The 21,703-nt window shown below is 45.0% G+C and overlaps 1 protein-coding gene across 7 annotated transcripts in view; it reads left to right on the top strand.

Moving 5' to 3' along the window:
* GLRA2 (glycine receptor alpha 2) overlaps window positions 1-21,703 on the top strand; it is a 120,952-nt gene that overhangs the window by 16,716 nt on the left and 82,533 nt on the right. For 3 of the 7 annotated variants that reach the window (XM_033147384.1, XM_033147387.1, XM_033147383.1), the window contains exons 3-4: window positions 17,147-17,275; window positions 17,375-17,442. In XM_033147384.1, coding sequence (XP_033003275.1) covers window positions 17,147-17,275; window positions 17,375-17,442 — 197 coding nt within the window. The remainder of the gene's footprint in view (window positions 1-17,146; window positions 17,276-17,374; window positions 17,443-21,703) is intronic. The other 4 variants (XM_033147388.1, XM_033147386.1, XM_033147389.1 and 1 more) reach the window with 2 other exon arrangements.

Raw genomic sequence — 21,703 nt, 5'->3', positions numbered from 1 at the left:
TCTTCTATGAACCCATCCACTTGTTTTGCATTAATGTTGAAAGTTTTATTTGCAGCCCATCGAGTTTGTAATCCATGCTAAGGCACCAGAGGTTCCTTCATACATCTAAGTAAAATTAAGGACCAGTCAGGAAGTCTCCATTACCAAGTATGACAAATGAAAAAAGGGTTTGCTGCCCTATGTCTCCATCAGCTGCCCTTCGCAGTGCCCAATCCCAGCACAGCTCCTCGTCTACATATGACTCCACTGCTTCTTGTAACCCCTCCATCATGTTTTGGGCGTTATATTGTCGCCATTGCTTTTGCTGCCTTCTCAAGGCTGCCGTGTTACACCCATACATTACATGTGAAGGAAGTTGGGAGTATCTTGGGGAATATGGTACTGGATGGGACAAAGGATATTGTAGTGATTATGGGGTGTGTGTGACTATATATGCCTTTTTATTAGAAGACTCAGAACCAAACCCCCAACTGGTCCATGGTATCTATTATGAGGAATCACTGGCAGTTGGGTGCAACTAAATTCGATTAGAACTATAGCTCAGTTGGTTAGAGCATGGTGCTGTTAATGCCAAGGTTGCAGGTTTGATCCCCCCCTATGGGACAACTGTGTCTTCCTGCATTGCAGTGGGTTGGACGAGATGATCTTCAGGGTCCCTTCCAACTCTACAGTTCTATGATTCTATTGTTTCCTGTGATGTACATGATCATCATTTCCCCTCAGGTTAGAGTCTTTCTGAGTTTTTGAAGATTTTTTTTAACCCTCTGCAAAAAAGCAGGGACAATAGTGGTTGAGTGTGCACACCACAATATCTTTATCATGCCACTTTCAGTAGAAAAAAAAAGTCATGAGACTTACCAGCATCAAAGAAATCCTGTATTAACCCTGTGTAAGAATGATTAAGGCTGAGCTGAGAGGGTCTTGTAAATGAACATTTTTCATAGTGCTGAAAAGCACTTTCCCTTTTTGTGATTTGGGAGACACAATAAAAGGGGACAAAGCTGTTCCCAAATGCAGTGTGAGGGAAATCATTGATCCAACACAGTCAGGACATGTTCAGGCAATATTATACTAATTGTCAGAGTCTTCTTCTCACTTTCATTCCCATCATCACCATCTGTTTACTTGAATGCCGCTTTCCTGCAAAATTGTGCCCAAAATGGCCAACATCAAGCAATCAACAATAAATATAACAATTCCAAAAATGTATTAAAAACAATTTCAAATAACCATAGTGTCAATAATTGGGGGGAAATGCAGCATTATATAAAGCAATACAAATAAGCTAACCTAATAATAAATAAATAAATAAATAAATAAATATTTATACCCCACCCAGCTTAAAACTAAACAGTTTCATTAGGTCAACATGTGATAAGGAAGCAAGATTTCCCCAGGTTCCATGTATCAGTGGGTCTTGCTCTTGACTTTCATATGTTCTGTGGAAGATGAAATCAGGGCAATATTTGCATACAGTTATGACTGAGATTCTTCCAATTGGTCAGGAACCCTAGGAATTCAGGGAGCAGTTTCTACCAAATGTGTAGAGATTAGATCATGGGGCAGCAGATGCAAAAGCTTAGGACAAGGTCAGAGGGGCAAGCTTAGCTTCCCTATCATTTACGGAAGGGTGTGGAAAGGAAGGTGAGAACTGGGCTAAACCAAAAACCTTTGAAGAACCCACCAGCACTCCATAATGCTGAGCTGCCCTTCCTTTGCTAGTAGTAAATCTATGCATAAACTAATCAGGTGTTCAGGCGGAGCCTTATTTTCTTAATGACTTTCAGACCCTACAGAGTGAAGAGGAAACTAAATGTAGGTCTATAGCTATTGTTGGATGGGCGGCTTTAAACCATATGTTTGGGGGTCACCTGGGTGTGAGGAATTAGTATTTGTAATGCCTAATTTTAAACTTCAGGGCAGATCCTGAAGTTGAGACTCCAGTACTTTGGCTGCCTCATGAGAAGAGAAGACTCCCTGGAAAAGACCCTGATGTTGGGAAAGATGGAGGGCACTAGGAGAAGGGGACGACAGAGGATGAGATGGTTGGACAGTGTTCTCGAAGCAACTGGCATGAGTTTGGCCAAACTGCGGGAGGCAGTGGAGGATAGGGGTGCCTGGCGTGCTCTGGTCCATGGGGTCACGAAGAGTCGGACATGACTGAACGACAGAACAACAATTTTAAATAAGGCACCATGGAAGGAAAATGTGTCATGTCTGGCCTTTGGTGTGGATGCTGAATGTGGCTGGGGAATCCACAATGTTTGTGACACAAAGACTTGTGAATACTTCTTCTCAGCAGACCTGACTTGGATTGCACTGTAAGTCACAGTGCTCTCTAAGGCTTTAATCCCCAGACCTCGTTATTCACATACCATTCTTAGGAGGCTTTTGTTTTTGCCTTGAGCAGACATTTCCTTTCATTAGAAGTTCTGTCCTATTCTCACGTCACCTTTCTAACCCATATTAAATTCAACAAAGAGCCATACAACTAAAGCAGCACTCAACACTTCTCCTGAGCCTGCACTGCTGAAATTTGCAGTCTTTTTTGACCTCATTGTAGGTCAACCTCAAGGTGGCTTTGATAGCACATATTTGAGGTGAAACAGCTCTGTTTGTCCTTCATGTTATGATACTGTTTGATCTAATTGGGAGGTTGTACTGAGAGGCTCTGAGTTTCTTTTCCTGAACAGAAGGGAAGGCTTTATAGTAAGCTACCGAGTACTGAGATTACTCCAATGATATTCACAAATTGTTCCTTTAATTAGAAAGTACCTTACATGATTTATTTTTTGTATCCTACTTGACAATAGTTCAAAGCAGGTTAAAATAAACCAGCATCTCATTTTATCATCCCAACAATTTATTTTATCCTGAGAGTCTGCTCCATAAATTAACAAGGATTTGAACATGTTTTGTTCACACCCCATCTCATTTCATTTTCATTTTATATTTTATTTCATACCTGATATTTATACCACCTTTTAGTTGCCCCTTCAAGGGGATGTACAAAATTACAGGAAGACATAGCCTCATTCCCCATGAATTGGTTTGGTGCCCTTTTAAAGCCATCCATGACCATGCACTATGTTAAGAGGTACTTCCTTTTATCAGTCCCTAGTTGTAGTATTACGAGAGAGGGAGAAAAAATTCTCTACACCTTACATCTACTCCCTTATCATGTTCTCCTTGCTCATTGTTTTTTCTTCATAAGTAAACAGCTGCAAACATTGTTTTAACATGAAAAAATGTATTTTCTTAGTGGAAGTTGCTTGCAAAGTTGTGTATATTAGCCAAAACTGCATACAAAAATGTGTGATAGGAGAAATTCACACTGAATTTCTGACAAAGTTTCATACAGTTGTTGTTGCTTTTTAACAGGAAATTGAAAATTGCTGTCAAAATGTGGGGAACTGAATTTTAGATTCAATTTTAGAACCAAAATTGACAGTTTCTTCTTTTCCTGTGCATACACATGATCATTAAACATGTACAACTTACCTTTAAGGACTATTTAAGAGTGATGCATTACTACATAATATATATTCAGAGCACTCATTAAGTACATGTTTATGCCTGATTAAGAGTCCTGGAGCCGGTTTATGTCTTCCTGTGTCATACAGAGGAACGTGGAAACAGCCTCTGTGCAATTGTTTTTCAATGCCATCACAGAGCCATGTTGCATCACTCATAACATAAATCTTCAGCCTGACTTGGAAAGCACCAGCTGCTGTAAGAATCCCCTTATATTATATGTTACTGCAAGTGGCATGGAAAATCCATAGCATGGGTGGTATTTCCAACTTTCTCTGTGTGATGGAGCTAACACCGAGCTCCGCATTAGTAATATGCATTAGCAATTCGGCCATGCAGCAGGGTGAAGCAACTTGCTTCAGGCAAGATGGGAGAGATGAAGGCAGGAATTGATGTCTCAGTGATGGAGTGAGACTTTGAAAATTATTGTCCCTGGTGGGGGAGAAGGGGTGCCATTTGGGTTCCACTTCAAACAGCAAAATATCTACAGCTGGCACGGATTCTAAGTAGGACACGAGGAGATAGTAGCTCTTCTGTGTTGCTTAATCGGCAATAATCAGGTATGATCTGATTTTCCATTGCAATCGTGCTTTGTATATCAGCCTTCCAAAAACTCTTAGCAGCTACAATAGTGGCTGTAACATGCAATAGGTGTCCAGTTTGGGTAGCTTTAAAAGGCGTTACACACAACTATCCCCAACAATTCCCCTGGCCTACCATCCACTATTCCACCATGCAGCACAAAACCTCCAAATAAAAACCTGGCAATGCAAAGGCCTATATTGCCTAGTAGACTTTTATAAAAAAAAATAACAAACCTCTGTCAACACAAGAAATACAGGACAAATTAGAAGACACCCAAATGCCCTGGTTAACACAACACCAATTACATGCCCTCTTAAACAATCCAGCAGTACAATCAGCAGCAACTAGACCCCTGATAACCTTCGAAAACCTCATCCTAATGACAAAGGGACATGGCAGAGGGTTGGTATCCGCAATATACAAAATACTACTCAAAAATCCCCCGAGCTCCCTAGACACAATCAAAAAACAATGGGAGGATGACATAGGATACAAAATCAACCCCACCCAATGGACCAGAATGTGATCTAAACCCCCCTTTAAATCCATATCAACGAAAAGAAGAGAACTCACCCTAAAACTAACCTACAGGTGGTATCTAACACCAAGAAAATTAACGCTAATACACCCAGGAACCTCACCAAAATGCTGGAGAGGGTGCACCTCCACAGGCACATACTTCCACATGTGGTGGGAGTGCCCCAAAATCCAACCATTCTGGACAACAACCATATGAAAAATATGTAAAATAACCAAGCAAGTGCTAGAAACCACCCCAGAATTGGTCTTACTAAACATCTTCCAAGACAATAATGCCACTTACAACACAAAGAACTCATAACCCATCTACTCTCAGCAGCCAGAAACATCATAACCAGACACTGGAAAGACCTGTCAGGGGTAAGCATGGACCAATGATACCAAGTAGTATGGGAAACAGCTCTACTAGAAAAACTAACCAGTAACCTGAAACTGACACAGGGACAAACAGAAGAAGACACCTTCACCCCGGTATGGTTCCCCTTCATCACACACACAGCTCAACAAGACAATGACAAATATCTACCGACAACATACAAATCAATATGGCTAACTTAATCAAAAACACCCACCCACCCCACTCACACAGGAAACCAAAGATCACCACAGCCAACCACAAATGAACAATCACACCCTACGCCAATCCCGACCTCTCTCACTGCCAAAGAAGCACAAGCGAACAACAGAGAACCTACACAAACAACGCTGACACCAAACCCTACATATATTAAGGAAAATAGAAACTTTGTCACCCCACCTCACCCATCCCCCATCCCACCCCCTCTTTCCCCCTTCTCTCCCTAATGTCTCAACAACCAAAACTGATTTGTAAAAATGTTACATGGAAAAAACACACTTTTGTAAATCAAGAAAATATTTAATAATAAAAAAGGTGTTACACACATTCCGGCAGGAAATTCATTCAAGGCTATCAATGGATATTGCCTATATATTGCCTCCAATATCAGAGGCAGGATGCATCTGAACACCAGTTGCTGGGGATTGTGACCAGAACTTCCCATAGGCATCTGGATGACCACTGTGAGAACAGAATACTGGACTAGATAGGCCTTTAGTCTAGCAAAGCTGGGCTTTTATGTTCATATGTCATTGGCCTCCATAAACGCTTCATTCTGCAAGGCAACCTTGTTAGGTTTGCAGGCTCATTTGGAATGTGGAGCAAGTAAAGTGGGCACCACCCACTCTGGTTACTTCTCTCCTCCTCTGTCCCAGATCACCCCTCTCCCCAAGACACAGAAAGAGAACATGTTCTCTCTCTCTCTCACTCACTCTCACTCTCACTCTCTCACTCTCTCTCTCTCTCTCACACACACACAGACTTCACTTTACTAGAAATCCAGGGAAAAGCCAGACCCACTAGAATTAAACAGCACCTTCACAGACCATAGAGCTGAAAAAGGAAGCGAGAAAGAGTGTCACTCTTTCAACTTCCTTCTTCAACTCTACGTGCTTCTCAATGGATGAAAGCATAACCATTCTCACCACCTCATGAATAAAAGAGCAGTGAGGGAGGGATAGCTTAGAGGGTCCATGAACACCAGGGAGAAGACCAGACCTCAATGGTGCCATGTTGGTGATCCCCACACAAGGTACAGTTCAGTGGAAGCATCCCAACATACATGACATTGTGTCATGCTTTGGCGGGTGGCTCTGTGGTCTAAATCACTGAGCCTCTTGGGCTTGCCAATCAGAAGGTCAGCAGTTCGAATCCTCATGATGGGGTGAGCTCCCATTGCTCTGTCCCAGCTCCTGCCAACCTAGCAGTTCAAAAGCACGCCAGTGCAAGTAGATAAATAGGTACCGCTGTGGCGGTAAGGTAAACAACATTTGCACGCGCCTTGGTTTCCATCACAGTGTTTGATTGTGCCAGAAGCAGTTTAGTCATGCTGGCCACATGACCTGGAAAGCTGTCTGTGGACAAACACCGGCTCCCTCGGCCTGAAAGCAAGATGAGCGCTGCAACCCCATAGTCGCCTTTGACTGGACTTAAATGTCCAGGGGTCCTTTACCTTACCTTAGTTCTCAATAACTTCAATGCATAATGGGCAAGGGCAGCTTTTGGAGGATATGTCCACAGTGAGAAGCAAAATCAACATTTTTTTCCACAGTCATGTCCCACTGGGTATATATGCTATTTATACTCTAGATAAAGAATTTAAGAAGATAAGAGTTTGTGCTTGATAAAGCAGAATAATAATTTTAGACCTTATTTGATTTTTCCAAGAAACTGCATAATCATAAAATAATACCATACAATTACTACATTTTAGGTCCTAGAGGTTTTTTTCTTTTTTAAACCATTTCTCTTTTTAATGGTTGCTCAAAATTGCTGTCAATGAATAGTAATATTGACTAAAAGGAATTTATGTCAAAGCCCAGCTTTTAAGTCTTTTAAAGTTCCATTTATTTCAAAATACTGCAAGATGATGGTTTCTCAACAGATACCTTACATAGGGCCCTTTATATTTTTGACACACAGCATCTAAGAAGCAGAATAATGTCCCAAAACTACCGCACAGAATGACAGCATAAAAGGAAGTAAAAAAAAAACTAACTTCAATGGGAAGGTTACCTTTGATTTGTACTTGTAGCAGTTTGGAGGTTTTGTCATACACACCATTCCTTTTTTAGGATTCTTGTGATCATCTCATTCTGACTTTCACATTCTGAGTTTCTTTATAATTTAGTTGGGATACTGTTTGGTTGTATCAAAGTTCCTAAAACGCCATTTTAATTATTGCCATAAGGCCAATAAGGAGGCATTGGTTTCCTCTGAAGGCCATAAAAACAGAGAACAATAATGTTTTGCTCTATGATTTCATTCTTGGTGCTTTCACCAAGTAGACGAATAGTAGAGGAAAGGGGTGTGTCTGCATTCTCTATATTTTACAGGTTAATGTTTAGTAGGCTTATTCTGGTGGCCGGACTTAGATATTTAAAAGTGTCACAGGTCCCAGCATAAAAAAATGGTTGCCACAAGCAACACGAATAAAAATAAATATGTGATTCTACTTCTTACTGTTGAGTACTGTTACATATAAAAAAGCACTGGGAGACCCCCTGTTATGTATTGAAGTTCTCACCTTGGCCACCAGGGGTGTGTGTATATAGTTTATTCTGCTGCGGTTTTCACTCAGGTCATCTTATGCAAATGAAGGATTATAAACTGACACTCAGGGATTGGATAGCTGCAGAATATTGTTACTGTTGCGTTGTAGCTGAGTTCTATATAAGCAGGTGGCTGAGGCCTTCAGCTCAGTTCTGTTCCAGCCTGCAAATAAACAAGAGCTGTTTGGAAATCGCTGTGTCGTCTGCTGTGTCGACCCACAACTTAACACTGGCGACGAAGGTGGGATTATGGACATCAGAACACAGACAGCACACAGCCAGTCTCAGAGCAAGGGCAAATCACTGAGCTGAATCACTGAGCTGAATCACTGAGCTGAATCACTGAGCTGAAACGCTGAGCGAAATCACTGAACAGAACCAACTCAGAGCTGCCCGTTCTGGCTAGAGCACTGTGTTCCATCCATCGCCCACCACGTCGGCATCGGAATCATGGCTACACTAGTGCCTCTACCACCGTTTGCCCCGGCCTCTGAATCATGGGACTCATATCTCGCTCAGTTCGAATGCTACCTTCAAGCAAACGAGCTAACAGAAGTATCAGAGGAGCGGAAGCGAGGCCTCTTCCTCAGCCTCTGCGGGCCCGAAGTGTTTGAGACGGCCAGAGTTTTAGTCGCTCCACTCGCAGTTCACAGAGCACCGTGGGACGTGCTCCAAGAGAAGCTACGCAGCCACTACGCGCCCAAGCCATCCAAAATTGCTGCCCGCCATGCGTTTTACCACCGGAACCAGGCAGAGGGGGAGTCGATCAACGACTACGTCGCCGCCCTCCGGAAGGCCGCATTAACCTGCGAGTTCCGAGACTTGGACGATGCTATGATGGATCGGATCGTCTGCGGGGTCTGGGACAACCGTCTGCAACGGCGTCTCCTTGCCAAGCCAGACCTCACGCTGCAGAAGGCCATCGAGGAGGCTGCGGCCTCAGAAGCGGCTGAACTCTCTGCCCAAGAGATCCGCAAGGCCAGCAGCCCCCGTCCTACAAAAAAGCCAATTGCTGTACACCATGAAGAGGCTAGCAGCGACGAGGCAGCAACCAGCGAAGACGATGACGTGCACCAGATGAAGCGGGAACGCGGGAAGTTCAAACAGAGGTCCAAGGACCAATCAGAATGCGCCGGCTGTGGAGGCAACCACCCCCGCGCCAAATGTCGATTCAGAGACGCCACCTGCCGACAGTCCTCCAGAAAAGGCCACGTCGCCAAGGTTTGCCGATCAACCCCGTCAAACACAGCCTCTTCACCATCTCGTAAGTCCAAATCGTCACCCCGGTCCACGAACAGTAACTGTTTCGCTCTCACCAACTGTTGCTGCTCATCCGGAACCACGATTGGACAAACCGACTCGCCTACGCGACGCAAACTACACATCACGGTGCTCATCGAAGGAGCTCCGTGTGACATGGAGATCGACACCGGGTCTGCCCTGTCCGTTGTGTCCTGGAGCACTATCAAAAGACTTGTGCCCAAGCTTTCTAAGAGGCAGCTTGACCGACATCGTGTACACCTGAGGGACTACCAGGGGAACGACATTCCCGTGACGGGCGTCGGCCAGTTCCAGGTCAAGTTCAAAAATTTCTCAGGCCCACTCCGACTCGTGGTAGTTGAAGATCCGCGGCCTAGCCTCCTAGGGCTAGAATGGTTTGGCGCCCTCGGCCTGGAAGTCACCGGCATCAACTGCATCTCCAACGCGGAAGTTGAAAACTTAACTAAAGAATTTGCCGAGGTTTTCGATGGCACATTGGGCCAATATACAGGCACACCCATCTCCTTTAGCCTTGATCCACAAGTAGCTCCAATCAAGCTAAAGCCACGCCGGGTTCCGTTCGCCCTCAAGGCTAAGGTGGACGAACAACTGGACAAATTAATCGCGCAAGGGGTTTTGGAGCCGGTCGACCATGCCAAGTGGGAAACGCCTATCGTCACACCTGTCAAGCCGGATGGGTCGGTGAGGATATGCGCAGACTACAAGTGCACGATCAACAAGGCGCTTCAGCAGCACGCTTATCCAGTTCCCGTCGTCCAACACCTGCTGCATTCTTTGGGCGAAGGCAAGGTCTTTGCTAAGCTGGACCTTGCCCAAGCCTATCAACAACTGCCTGTTGACGACGCCACCGCTGAAGCTCAGACGATCGTCACCCACCGAGGAGCGTTCCGATGCCGCCGACTACAGTTCGGGGTGAGCGTGGCTCCTGGCATCTTTCAAAGCCTCATGGAGCGCCTCCTGCAGGGACTGCCAGGCGTGGTACCATATTTTGATGATGTACTGGTATCCGCAGACTCAAATCAGCAGCTGTTTGAGCGCCTCCGCGCTGTGCTGACCAGGTTCCAGGAGGCCGGACTCAAGGTGAAGAAAGAAAAGTGTCTGATTGCCGTTCCACAGGTGGAGTTCCTGGGCTACCTCATCAACGCCTCTGGCCTTCACCCAACGGCATCCAAAATCCGGGCCATCCAGGAGGCCCCGATTCCAAAGAACAAGACTGAGTTGCAGGCGTTCCTGGGGCTGCTGAACTTCTACAATATGTTCCTGCCCCACAAGGCAACACTAGCTGAGCCTCTCCACCGCCTGCTCAGCACGAAGGCGCCATGGTCCTGGGGTCATCGGGAGACAGCGGCCTTCAACGCGGTCAAGTCCCTTCTCTCCTCAGACAGTGTGCTGGTACAGTACAGTGAAGCCAGGCCACTGGTCCTCGCCTGTGACGCCTCGCCCTTTGGCATCGGTGCAGTCCTCAGTCACCGGTTCCCGGATGGGAGGGAAGCACCACTTGCTTACTTCTCTCGGACGCTGTCTCCGGCGGAACGGAATTACAGCCAGCTCGACAAGGAGGCACTGGCGCTTGTGGCTGGAGTGAAGAGGTTCCACGAATATCTCTACGGGAGAACCTTTGACCTCATCACTGACCACAAGCCGCTCCTGGGCCTCCTTGCGGGGGACAGACCAACTCCGCCGATCCTCTCGCCACGCATGCTGCGATGGACTGTTTTTCTGGCAGCCTACAGCTATCGGCTCATTCATCGCCCGGGAAAGTCGCTGGGCCATGCTGATGCCCTCAGTCGTTGCCCTCTTCCGGCGTTTGTGGAAGATCCAGCTCCTGCTTCATCGGTACTCCTGCTTGAGGACCTTCCAGCTGCACCAGTATCGGCTGCCGATGTGGCCTCCGCATCTTCCCAGGACCGCACCATCAGACGTGTGCTCAACTGGGTGTGGAGGGGGTGGCCAGAAGGGCCATTCACAACTGAGTTCCAGCCATTTGCAACCAGACAGCATGAGCTCTCGGCTCATCGCGGCTGCCTACTGTGGGGAGACCGAGTCGTGGTTCCCCAAAGACTCCGCCAACGCGTCCTTGAGGCTCTGCACATCGGCCACCCAGGGATCATTAAAATGAAGGCGTTGGCTCGGTGTTACGTCTGGTGGCCTAACATGGACGATGCCATCACCTCCTGGGTTGCCTCCTGTCAAGCGTGTCAAGAATCGAGACCTGCACCACCGGCAGCTAAGGGCAACACCTGGGAGACGCCAAAGGCACCCTGGTCGAGAGTGCACATTGACCTTGCTGGCCCTTTTCATGGCCGGACCTTTATGGTAGTGGTGGACGCTTATTCGAAATGGCTGGAGGTGGCTCTGATGCCCTCCACCTCTACCGAAGCCATAGTCCGGGTGCTGCGGGGCCTATTTGCAACACATGGATGTCCTGATGTCCTCGTCTCCGACAACGGGCCACAGTTCACATCAGGCGCTTTTGAAAGGTACCTCTTGGGGCTAGGCATCCGCCACGCCCTAACAGCACCATTCCACCCGGCCAGCAACGGACAGGCGGAAAGAATGGTGCGCTCAGCGAAAGAGGCACTGGCACGCCTGGACCAGAAGGACTGGCATGAGCGAGTCACGGAATACTTGCTCGTGCAACACATTACCCCGCATGCAGCCACAGGGCGGAGTCCAGCTGAACTGCTTATGGGCCGTCGCCTCAGATCTCCGCTCGACCGGTTGCATCCAGACTTCGGGGTAGCCGAGCCCCCGGGCGGTGCTAACGCACCAAGGTCTTTCATTCCCGGGGATAAGGTTTTTGCCAGAAACTATGTGGGTGACATTCCTTGGGTGCCGGCCACGATAGTGGGAGTCACTGGGCCCCGCTCATATCAGGTGGCACTTGAGGACGGGCGTTTGTGGCGCCGGCACATAGACCAACTGAGGCGCCGGGTTGGGACTTTGGACGATACCGCAGTACCCTCAACGGCAGCCTCAGCTCTAGAACCGACACCAATGGAAGGCGAGGCTCCATCTACACCCCCTTCACAAACTGCGGACATGGAGCCGAGCCGAGCCACTGCAGGGGTTTTGCCTGACTTCCTTGAGACTCCGACCACTGCCTTGCCTGAGTGTCCACCAAGTCCGATCGCGACAGGCCCTTCAACAGCAGCGGAGCCGGGGAACTCAGGCCCAACGACACCATTGGTAGCACAGCAGTCGCAACGGGACTCGGGCAGCCAACCGGACTCTGATACTGGCCCACGGCGGTCAGGTAGGGTTCCCAAACGCCCAGCGTACCTAAAAGACTATGTTACACACAATTTGCACACATAATGCTGCATCGTAAATTGAACTGTTATGCTATGTGCCTTAATGAATCAACAAGAATATTGCTGTATATAATGGAACCACTATGCTTGTAACCTAATGCCTTATCTCGGTGGGGAGGGGTGTTATGTATTGAAGTTCTCACCTTGGCCACCAGGGGTGTGTGTATATAGTTTATTCTGCTGCGGTTTTCACTCAGGTCAGCTTATGCAAATGAAGGATTATAAACTGACACTCAGGGATTGGATAGCTGCAGAATATTGTTACTGTTGCGTTGTAGCTGAGTTCTATATAAGCAGGTGGCTGAGGCCTTCAGCTCAGTTCTGTTCCAGCCTGCAAATAAACAAGAGCTGTTTGGAAATCGCTGTGTCGTCTGCTGTGTCCACCCACAACTTAACACCCCCCCCCAAAAAAACCCTATGTTTCACACAAGGACCCACAACAAAGTATGGCGGCCACTGAAGGCATGAGAACTTCCCAGTGAATTATGAATCGAATTACCAAAGCAAATTAGAGCCAGAGGTCAATAGGGATAGGCATTCAATCCACACACTGGTTGACATCAGCGAAATGTGGGTAACTGAACACTAAATGCTTTCAATTTATAAAGCACTGCAGAGCTTCTAGAAGAATAGATTAGTAAGCAAATCTCTGGAGAAGGCAGATGCCAGGAGAGGCTAATCCTAGCTAAAGGATCTTTAGCAAGGTTTTGCTGATTCAGAACTCAACTACGAGAAGGTATTTTGGTTTGGTTTGGAAGAAATGAGGAAGCTTTAAGAGTTTTTATATGCACTGTAAGTCGCCCAGGGTGGCTGGGGAAACCCAGCCAGATGGGTATGGAATAAATCATAAAATCATGATTATGGCAAACTAAATCCATGGCAGGGCTACACTCAAAATGGATTTTTCTGTCATGGGCTGCTCCCATGATGAATCTTGGAAATTATAATTCTGTGAAGACGGTAGGTGCCGCAGTATGGTAGGTGCCACACAGTATGGGCTGGATTCAACAAAATGTTTGTGCTAGTTGGGAGCAGTGTAAGAGGTTCCACATGCACAATGGGCCTTTCAGCCTTCTCCTTTCCCCACTTGCCCCTCCAAAAAGTTGGGGGGGGGGATCAAAAGAAGAGGAGAGGGCAAATTCTTCCATCAGGCAGGCAGAAATGTTTATGTGAATGAAGCATACCCCTTAGTGCTACTTTTAATTCCTCCCTATATATTTAAAACCTGGGATCCATGAACCAACTCATTATTTCCTTATGTGCCATTAAAACTATGTTCTTATATTAGGCCACTTTTTAAAACGAGTAATTACCAGCACTATGGCCTTGCCTCATTATACAGCATATTTCTTCCTGAAGGCTTCTGCCAGCTTAAAAAATGTTTCATTGACATTATTACTGAGGTGTAAAAGTTAAAAATTTGCAGCTGCAATAATACCTCCAGCACAAATTGGTATAGCTCCACCGGATAGAGATAATTGCTTAGCCTTGTTGGGAACTCACAGGTCACCTGACCTGTAAAATAAGATCTGCTTCAACAGAACCCATTCATTGCTATTAAAATGTAGTTTGAAGTTACACCTGGCTGCTGACCAGCCTACTGCTTTCCCAGAATGCCACAGTGCTGAGAATGTGGCCGCCAACTTATTCAGTTGAGGCAATCTCTAAACCAGATCTGCGCCCGGCCTGGAATGAAGAGGTCAGCTCCATTTCCTAGTGGCTTCTTCCTGTAAATCTACACTTGTGGTGCTCTGTGAACACAGTCCACTGGGCAGCTGCATTTACATTTACAAATACTGTGTAATATTCAGTTCTTTAACAATGTGAATGACAAAATGGTAACGGTGGGACAGTTTGCATTATTCAGTCACATGAGGATCAATCAATCGGTAAGAGCTTTTTGCTCAAGAAAGCATGATATGTAAATGCTGAGCATGAGATACATTTCATAAATCTGAAAGCATTTATTAGCTAGTACATAAAATCACCTTGGTTAACAATCATAGAATCATAGAGTTGGAAGAGACCACAAGGGCCATCCAGTCCAACCCCCTGCCAAGCAGGAAACACCATCAAAGCATTCCTGACAGATGACTCCACCACACTCCTTGGTAGCAAATTCCACTGCCGAACAGCTCTCACTGTCAGGAAGTTCTTCCTAATGTTTAGGTGGAATCTTCTTTCTTGTAGTTTGAATCCATTGCCCCGTGTCTGCTTCTCTCGAGCAGCAGAAAACAACCTTTCACCCTCCTCTATATGACATCCGTTTATATATTTGAACATGGCTATCATATCACCCCTTAACCTTCTCTTCTCCAGGCTAAACATACCCAGCACCCTAAGCCGTTCCTCATAAGGCATTGTTTCCAGGCCTTTGACCATTTTGGTTGCCCTCTTCTGGACACGTTCCAGCTTGTCAGTATCCTTCTTGAACTGTGGTGCCCAGAACTGGACACAGTATTCCAGGTGAGGTCTGACCAATGTCTAGTTTTATGAGGAAAGGCCACAGTGGTTTCACACCTTAGTGTCAAGTAGCCCTATTGCATTCACTGTGTCACCTTATGAATGAAAGTTTCCATGACTGCTCCCAGGATGAGGACTGATGAGGCTGTCATGTAATCTGCATCATGCCTTGCTGTGTAGTAAAAATCAATCTTGCATTAGTGGAGACTGTAGACAGATCTATTTTGTGCAGCGCGTTGCCATAATCTTTTGTCTCAAACTTTAATGTTAAAATGAAATGGATCTGTGGCAAACAAGCGACCAATGACAAGTGATGGACGGGTCCTGATTGTTTCTTTCAAACATGTTAAACAAACATTTTAACCATTATTTGCATATATGAACATCTGTGTACTGCCATTCCTTCAATATCCCAAGAGAGTTTGCAACACATAAATACCAGTACAATAAAATAGTCCATTACAATCCAATAAAAACCCAGCAATCACCACAGTAGCCATGGAATTCTCTGTGGCTCAATTATCAGTAATAAATTCTTCAATTTATTATTTCTAGACCACCCATTATCCATGCAGAAATAGGGCAGTATGCAGCAGGCATGAGTAACATTAAACGTAGCACCAAAAATGATACAGTAGAATACCTAAAGCAAACAATTATTATAAAAAGAAAAAAAATAACCAGAGCAGACTAAAATACCAACTGTAAAATGTGCCTGGGGGCAAGTAGATAAGTGTTGACCTGGTGCTGAAACAATCATAAAATTGGTGTTGGTTGAACTCCTATGGAGGGCATTTGAGGAAACAGGGTGCCACCACAGAAATAGCTCTGGGGTTGTACTGTATTTTTGTACTTTTGTCTTTCCATGCTGTGATGCTTTATGGCTTACATTTTTTATTTTCTTTATTTCTGTTACATTTGCACTTTTAAAACAAAACAATAAAATATTACACACACACACTCACACACACACATATGTGTGTGTGTGTGAATGAAAAGGCCCTGCCCCTTGTAGATGTCCAAATTTGTAGTAGAAAAATCAGCAGTCAGTTTAGCCCCCTCACTCCATAGTGTTATCTGTTTATATAAATCATCTATCAAAGAACCCAAACATTACAATATTTCGGTTGTTTTTTTGGGTGAGGAGTGTGTGAAAAGGAACCGAAGAATCTGTTCCAGATGTTTTTTCTGTGCTGTATACCAGATAATGTAAGAGTTCCTTTGGGAATTTTGGACTGCAGTGCATCCATGCAGATTTCATAGTTTTCTAAGCCTTTTGCAGTAAGAAAAGCAAATAGTTTTATGGTGCCTTGTGTGGACCACCGTCCATTTCAACAGATGCATGAAGGTGTAGTCCTAAATTGGCAGGCATCAGTACCCATCATTTGCAGGAGTAAGATAGAGAGACACAAGGGCAGAGGGAAATAAAATATATAAAAATCAGACAGTGACCATGACATAAAAGCATTATAATTACAGTGGCATTCAACAAAACATTTAACACAGACATTTTGGCAGCAGTGTGCTAATTAACACACTTGTTAGAGAGTAACTACTATTTGTGTTACAGGAGCTTAGCTGATAAACACATTTCAAAATCGAAGAAACTGTCAATAATACATTTCACAGAAGAAAAACTGTTGTTGTTCAGTCGTTCAGTCATGTCCGACTCTTCCTGACCCCATGGACCAGAGCACGCCAGGCACGCCTATCCTTCACTGCCTCTCGCAGTTTGGCCAAACTCATGTTAGTAGCTTCGAGAACACTGTCCAACCATCTCATCCTCTGCCGTCCCCTTCTCCTTGTGCCCTCCATCTTTCCCAACATCAGGGTCTTTTCCAGGGAGTCTTCTCTTCTCATGAGGTGGCCAAAGTACTGGAGCCTCAACTTCAGGATCTGTCCTTCTAATGAGCACTCAGGGCTGATTTCTTTGAGAATGGATAGGTTTGAGAAGAAAAACTGGTGATCCTCAAAATACTCCCCCCTAGATTAAACACTTGAAAAACCCAAAGAAAACAAAGACAAAAAAGCAGACAACCTCCCCAAACAACCTGCAAAAACCCATCATATGACAAATTGGGAGGGGGCCTTGGTAGGCGTGAAGTAAAGTTCCTTATAGCACCATAACACCCATGTCGGGGACTCCATAGATCACCTAGATCTGGAAAATGAATCTGTGAATGTTATTTAATTGATATAAATATTGTCATTGCTGAGTCTCACCTTTTGCTTAGTTTCAGCAGTCACTGTTCCAGATTTTGTTTTTGTTTTTTGTTTTGTTTTGTTTTTTTAAAAAATAGATGCTGGTGGAGCAGAACTTTGCTATGATATATATTGCAACATCTTTATTGCATTCCACAGGTCCTCCAGTAAACGTTACTTGCAATATTTTTATCAACAGTTTTGGATCAGTCACAGAAACCACCATGGTAAGTGTGGCAATGCCACTGGCAAAGAAACAACACTCCTTAATCTATGTCATAAACACAACCTGTCATTTTTTTTTCTATTTATTGTTCAACTTGCAGGTCCTCCTGTAAATGTTACCTGCAACATATTTATCAACAGCTTTGGTTCAATAGCAGAAACTACAATGGTGAGTGGGAAAAACCATTGAAGCCATCTTGTGAAGGAGGGTGATGTGCTCTGGATCTGGGGAATTCTAGATGTAGGGGCTTCAGGTTCAAGGGATATTCAACATGTACACTGTCAGCCTTAGGACAATTATAAAGTGCAATTCTTAGGAACAATTTTTTATAGCAATCTAGGATTTTATTTTTTAAATTATTTTATACACCGCCCTACACCCGGAGGTCTTGTAGTGTAAACTCTAACCATGAGAAGCAGCAGAAATAATGGTTATTACTTAGATCAGTGATGGCCACATTTGAGGGCAGATGTTCCACAAGTTAAGCAGAGTAGCATTCTTTATTAGCAAGCCCATCTCCTACACACACACACACACACACACACACACACACACACAGTGGTACCTTCATTTTCAAACATCTCGAAAGTCAAGCATTTTGGTTTTCAAACACCAAAAACTCGGAAGTAACAGCTTCAGTTTTCAAATGCTTTTCAGAAGTCGAACATGCCACATGGCTTCCTTATTGAGTTTTCCGTAAGTAAATGCTTCCATAAGTAAATGCTTTGGTTTTTGAACGTTACGGAAGTCGAATGGTCTTCCGGAACGGATTACATTCGAAAACTGAGGTACCACTGTATATGTATTTCCCATCAAATGAGGTGGAAAATAAGCTGCAGCACAACATTGACTCTTTGCTAGTCTTTGCTGTTCTTCTAATGTTGAACTCGGGCTCCCATGAGCCCCAAGTATGGCCAGTTGTCAGGGGTGGGTGGGAGTTGTTTGGGCACCCAAAAACTGCTGCAAAGTTGGCAGACTGCTCTGTGCTACACCCATCCAGGCACAAGCATCTTCTTGGCCCTGTCCAGATGTGCACAGACTCCCATTGCTGGTGCCAGTTGTGGAACACACACTCCTTATTCAGGTTAGCCATCAAGGACTTGAATGTAGATTTTATGGAAATCAAGTTTATTTCTCTGAGGAGTAAATGGCAAGGCACCATCACAGAATCTAGAACCCAAAGACAAATTTAGCTTATATTGAGCCCAATATTCAATAGGACCATTAGAGTCATATTCGAGCCAGACTGATGAAGAATGCAGAAGAATCACCACCCAACTTGCAGGGCCCCCTCCCGTCCCCTCCCTCTCTCTATGATGTTTAAGTCCTCTTGGTGGCAGCCACCATCACACACACCCCACACCACCTGATGGCTGTGGAAGTCAGAATATTTCTGGAGGCCAAATGACAGCACAGAAAGGAGCTCCTTCTCACTGAGCTGTTTCCAGTGTTACTCATACTCAGAGTGGACCAGATGAAATGAATGGATATGACTAAATTTCATTGGGTTGACTCTGAGTAAAATGGAATTGAATACAATTCAGTCTTTGCTTTTTTATTTTAAAGCCAGTTCAAATATGGCTGCCCCAGCACCACACTGAAGCCCACTTCCATTAACATCATTCCCAGTTTCAGAGGGCCATTTTCACATTTCCCTGCCCAAATGAACTGAAAGTTATTTGCTGAAATATCCAAGTGTATAAAATATATATTTTTAAAGTATAAAAATGAAAAACAGGGAAATGGCTATACGGCTTGGCTGAATTAAACGTAATTTTAAATTATGCCTGGTTACAATCTTTTTTTTGTAAAATTGTTAACAGGGCAAGTTATTTTCTTACATAAGTATTAAAATACAAAGGTCCCAGATGTAAAAAGATGAAGCAGTGTCAAGTAAGCATAGATCAAAGGTGCCTTTGTAATTTTGCAGCTTCTGCAGTCTGAAAAAAAGCAGATTTGGCATCTGATTGCCTGCATGCTCCCCTGTGGCCACCTGCATGCATTTGAAAGCCTACAACCAGCTGGTGGTCAACGTGGCAGGGGAAAGAAATGTGGCAGTTCACGAGGAGAACCACTGGTCGCCATGAGATGGCAGTAGAGAGGTGCAGGCCTTTCTGGTGCTGAGAGGCAAGAAGTTGCTGCAGCCAACGCTGTGGAAGTGTTGCTGAGTGGATAGTCACAGGGAACACAGTAGACACTTTCTTTCCTTTGGGCATGTGCTGAAGTTGTTTTTCACCTGTCCAGAATAATTGTGGCCTTCTGACCTGGTATGGTTGCAGGGCTGGACAACAGTGGCCTCTTGTTCAAGACCTGTCCTGTGCTGGCTCGGAGGCTTTGAGGCCTTGAAGTGGAAACACTTAAGAGCATGTGTAACAGAGTTCCAGAAGGAAGTCTCCAAGTACAGGTTCCTGGGAACTGCATGGGACGGGGGTGGCGTAAACCACTGAGCCTCTTGGGCTTGCCAATTGGAAGGTCAACAGTTTGAATCCGCACGATGGGGTGAGCTCCTGATGCTCTGTCCCAGCTTCTGCCAACCTAGCAGTTCAAAAGCACACCAGTGCCAAGTAGATAAATAGGTACTGCTGCTGCGGGAAGGTAAACAGCGTTTCCATGCAATCTGGTTTTCTTCATGGTGTTCCATTGCACCAGAAGCGGTTTAGTCATGCTGGCCACATGACCTGGAAAGCTGTCTGTGGACAAATGCTGGCTCCCTCGGCGTGAAAGCAAGATGAACACCGCAATCCCATAGTCGCCTTTGACTCGACTTAACCATACAGGGGTCCTCTACCTTACTTTACCTTTTTACCTTTACCTGGGTACTCAGATTCTGCACTGTATGGAGAATTCCCAAATGGGAAGTCTAAAACTGTAGTAGTAGTAGTAGTAGTAGTAGTAGTAGTGATAATAATAATTTTATTATTTATTGAATTTGTATACCGTCCTTTATCCAAAGATCACAGGGACATTCACAGCACAAAAATACAATATAGGTACACAAAATACGTAACACACATAAGTACACATCCATAAGTCCCTCTCCCACAAACAGATTGAAAAGTCCACAGAGAAACATTTTTTCCCGGTGCCTAAAGATACGCAATAAAGGTGCCATGTGAGTCTCTCTGAGGAGGGCATCCTACAAATGGGGAGGCACTGCAGAAATGGCCCACTCTTGTGCTGCCACCTCTCATGGAGGAGACACACAAAGAAGGGCCCCAATAATAATTGCAGGGTCCAGGTTGGTACATATGGGAAGAGGCATGCCTTGAGCTATTGCAGTCCTGAGCCATTTAAGGCATTATATGTCTTAGGAGAAACAGGCACTGACCTGAAAATGTTCAGCATTTAAGGAAGCCCACTCTCCCCTCTAAGCAATGCCACATCAATCCTCCCAACTCAAGCAGAACTGCAGGGAATTAAATTGCACCTGAGACTTCATACTGGTGCTGTTGAAGGGCCTTGAATGGTGTTTCTGCCCTCTCCATTTAGGATTCATACAACTGTAGTGCTGAGGTGGTAGGGTCAATTCAGTTCACATTTAAAGACAAATCTACCTCATCTACAGGGACCCAGGTGGCGCTGTGGGTTAAACCACAGAGTCTAGGGCTTGCTGATCAGAAGGTCGGCAGTTCGAATCCCTGCCACGGGGTGAGCTCCCGTTGCTCGGTCCCAGCTCCTACCCACCTAGCAGTTTGAAAGCACGTCAAAGTGCAAATAGATAAATAGGGACCGCTCCAGTGGGAAGGTAAACGATGTTTCCGTGCGCTGCTCTGGTTTGCCAGAAGTGGCTTTGTCATGCTGGCCACATGACCCGGAAGCTGTCTGTGGACAAACGCCGGCTCCCTCGGCCTACAGAGCGAGATGAGTGCCGCAACCCCAGAGTCGTCTGCGATTGGACCTGATGGCCAGGGGTCCCTTTACCTCATCTACACATTCCTTACCTCATCTACACATTCCAAAGCGATACACAAATCTCAGCACAGCCATCCTTCAAAGGCTGCACATCTCTAAATTTTGCAGTGCAGTTCTCCAGCAAATTAATGAGTACAAAAATGCAGACACTAGGGTAAAGTGTGCATAAAAATGCATATATTAAACTTATGTTTAAAAGCATATTAATGTACAGAAATACACTGTATCTGGGAAAATATAAATACAGCATTAGAGAAAACAGGCTTTGCAAAAAAAAAGTCTGTGATAGGCGAAAAGTGCATGCAAAAATATGTACGTTAGGAGATAGTTGGGAAAAATACTGATGAATTTTCAAGAAGATTTGCAAACTGATTTGGATATGTGGAGTAGTTAATTTAAAATTATTAAAATGAGAAATGGACAGAAGCCAAACTTGACAAATTCACTCATCCCTTGTCTGAAGTGCCCCTTCTAGCATATCCTCCTTGCTTTTCATAGTTAGGCTATTAATGGGGGG

The sequence above is a fragment of the Lacerta agilis genome, chromosome 4 (genome assembly GCF_009819535.1).
Source record: "Lacerta agilis isolate rLacAgi1 chromosome 4, rLacAgi1.pri, whole genome shotgun sequence".
NCBI lineage: Eukaryota > Metazoa > Chordata > Lepidosauria > Squamata > Lacertidae > Lacerta > Lacerta agilis.
This window is presented reverse-complemented; position numbering and strand designations above follow the sequence as displayed.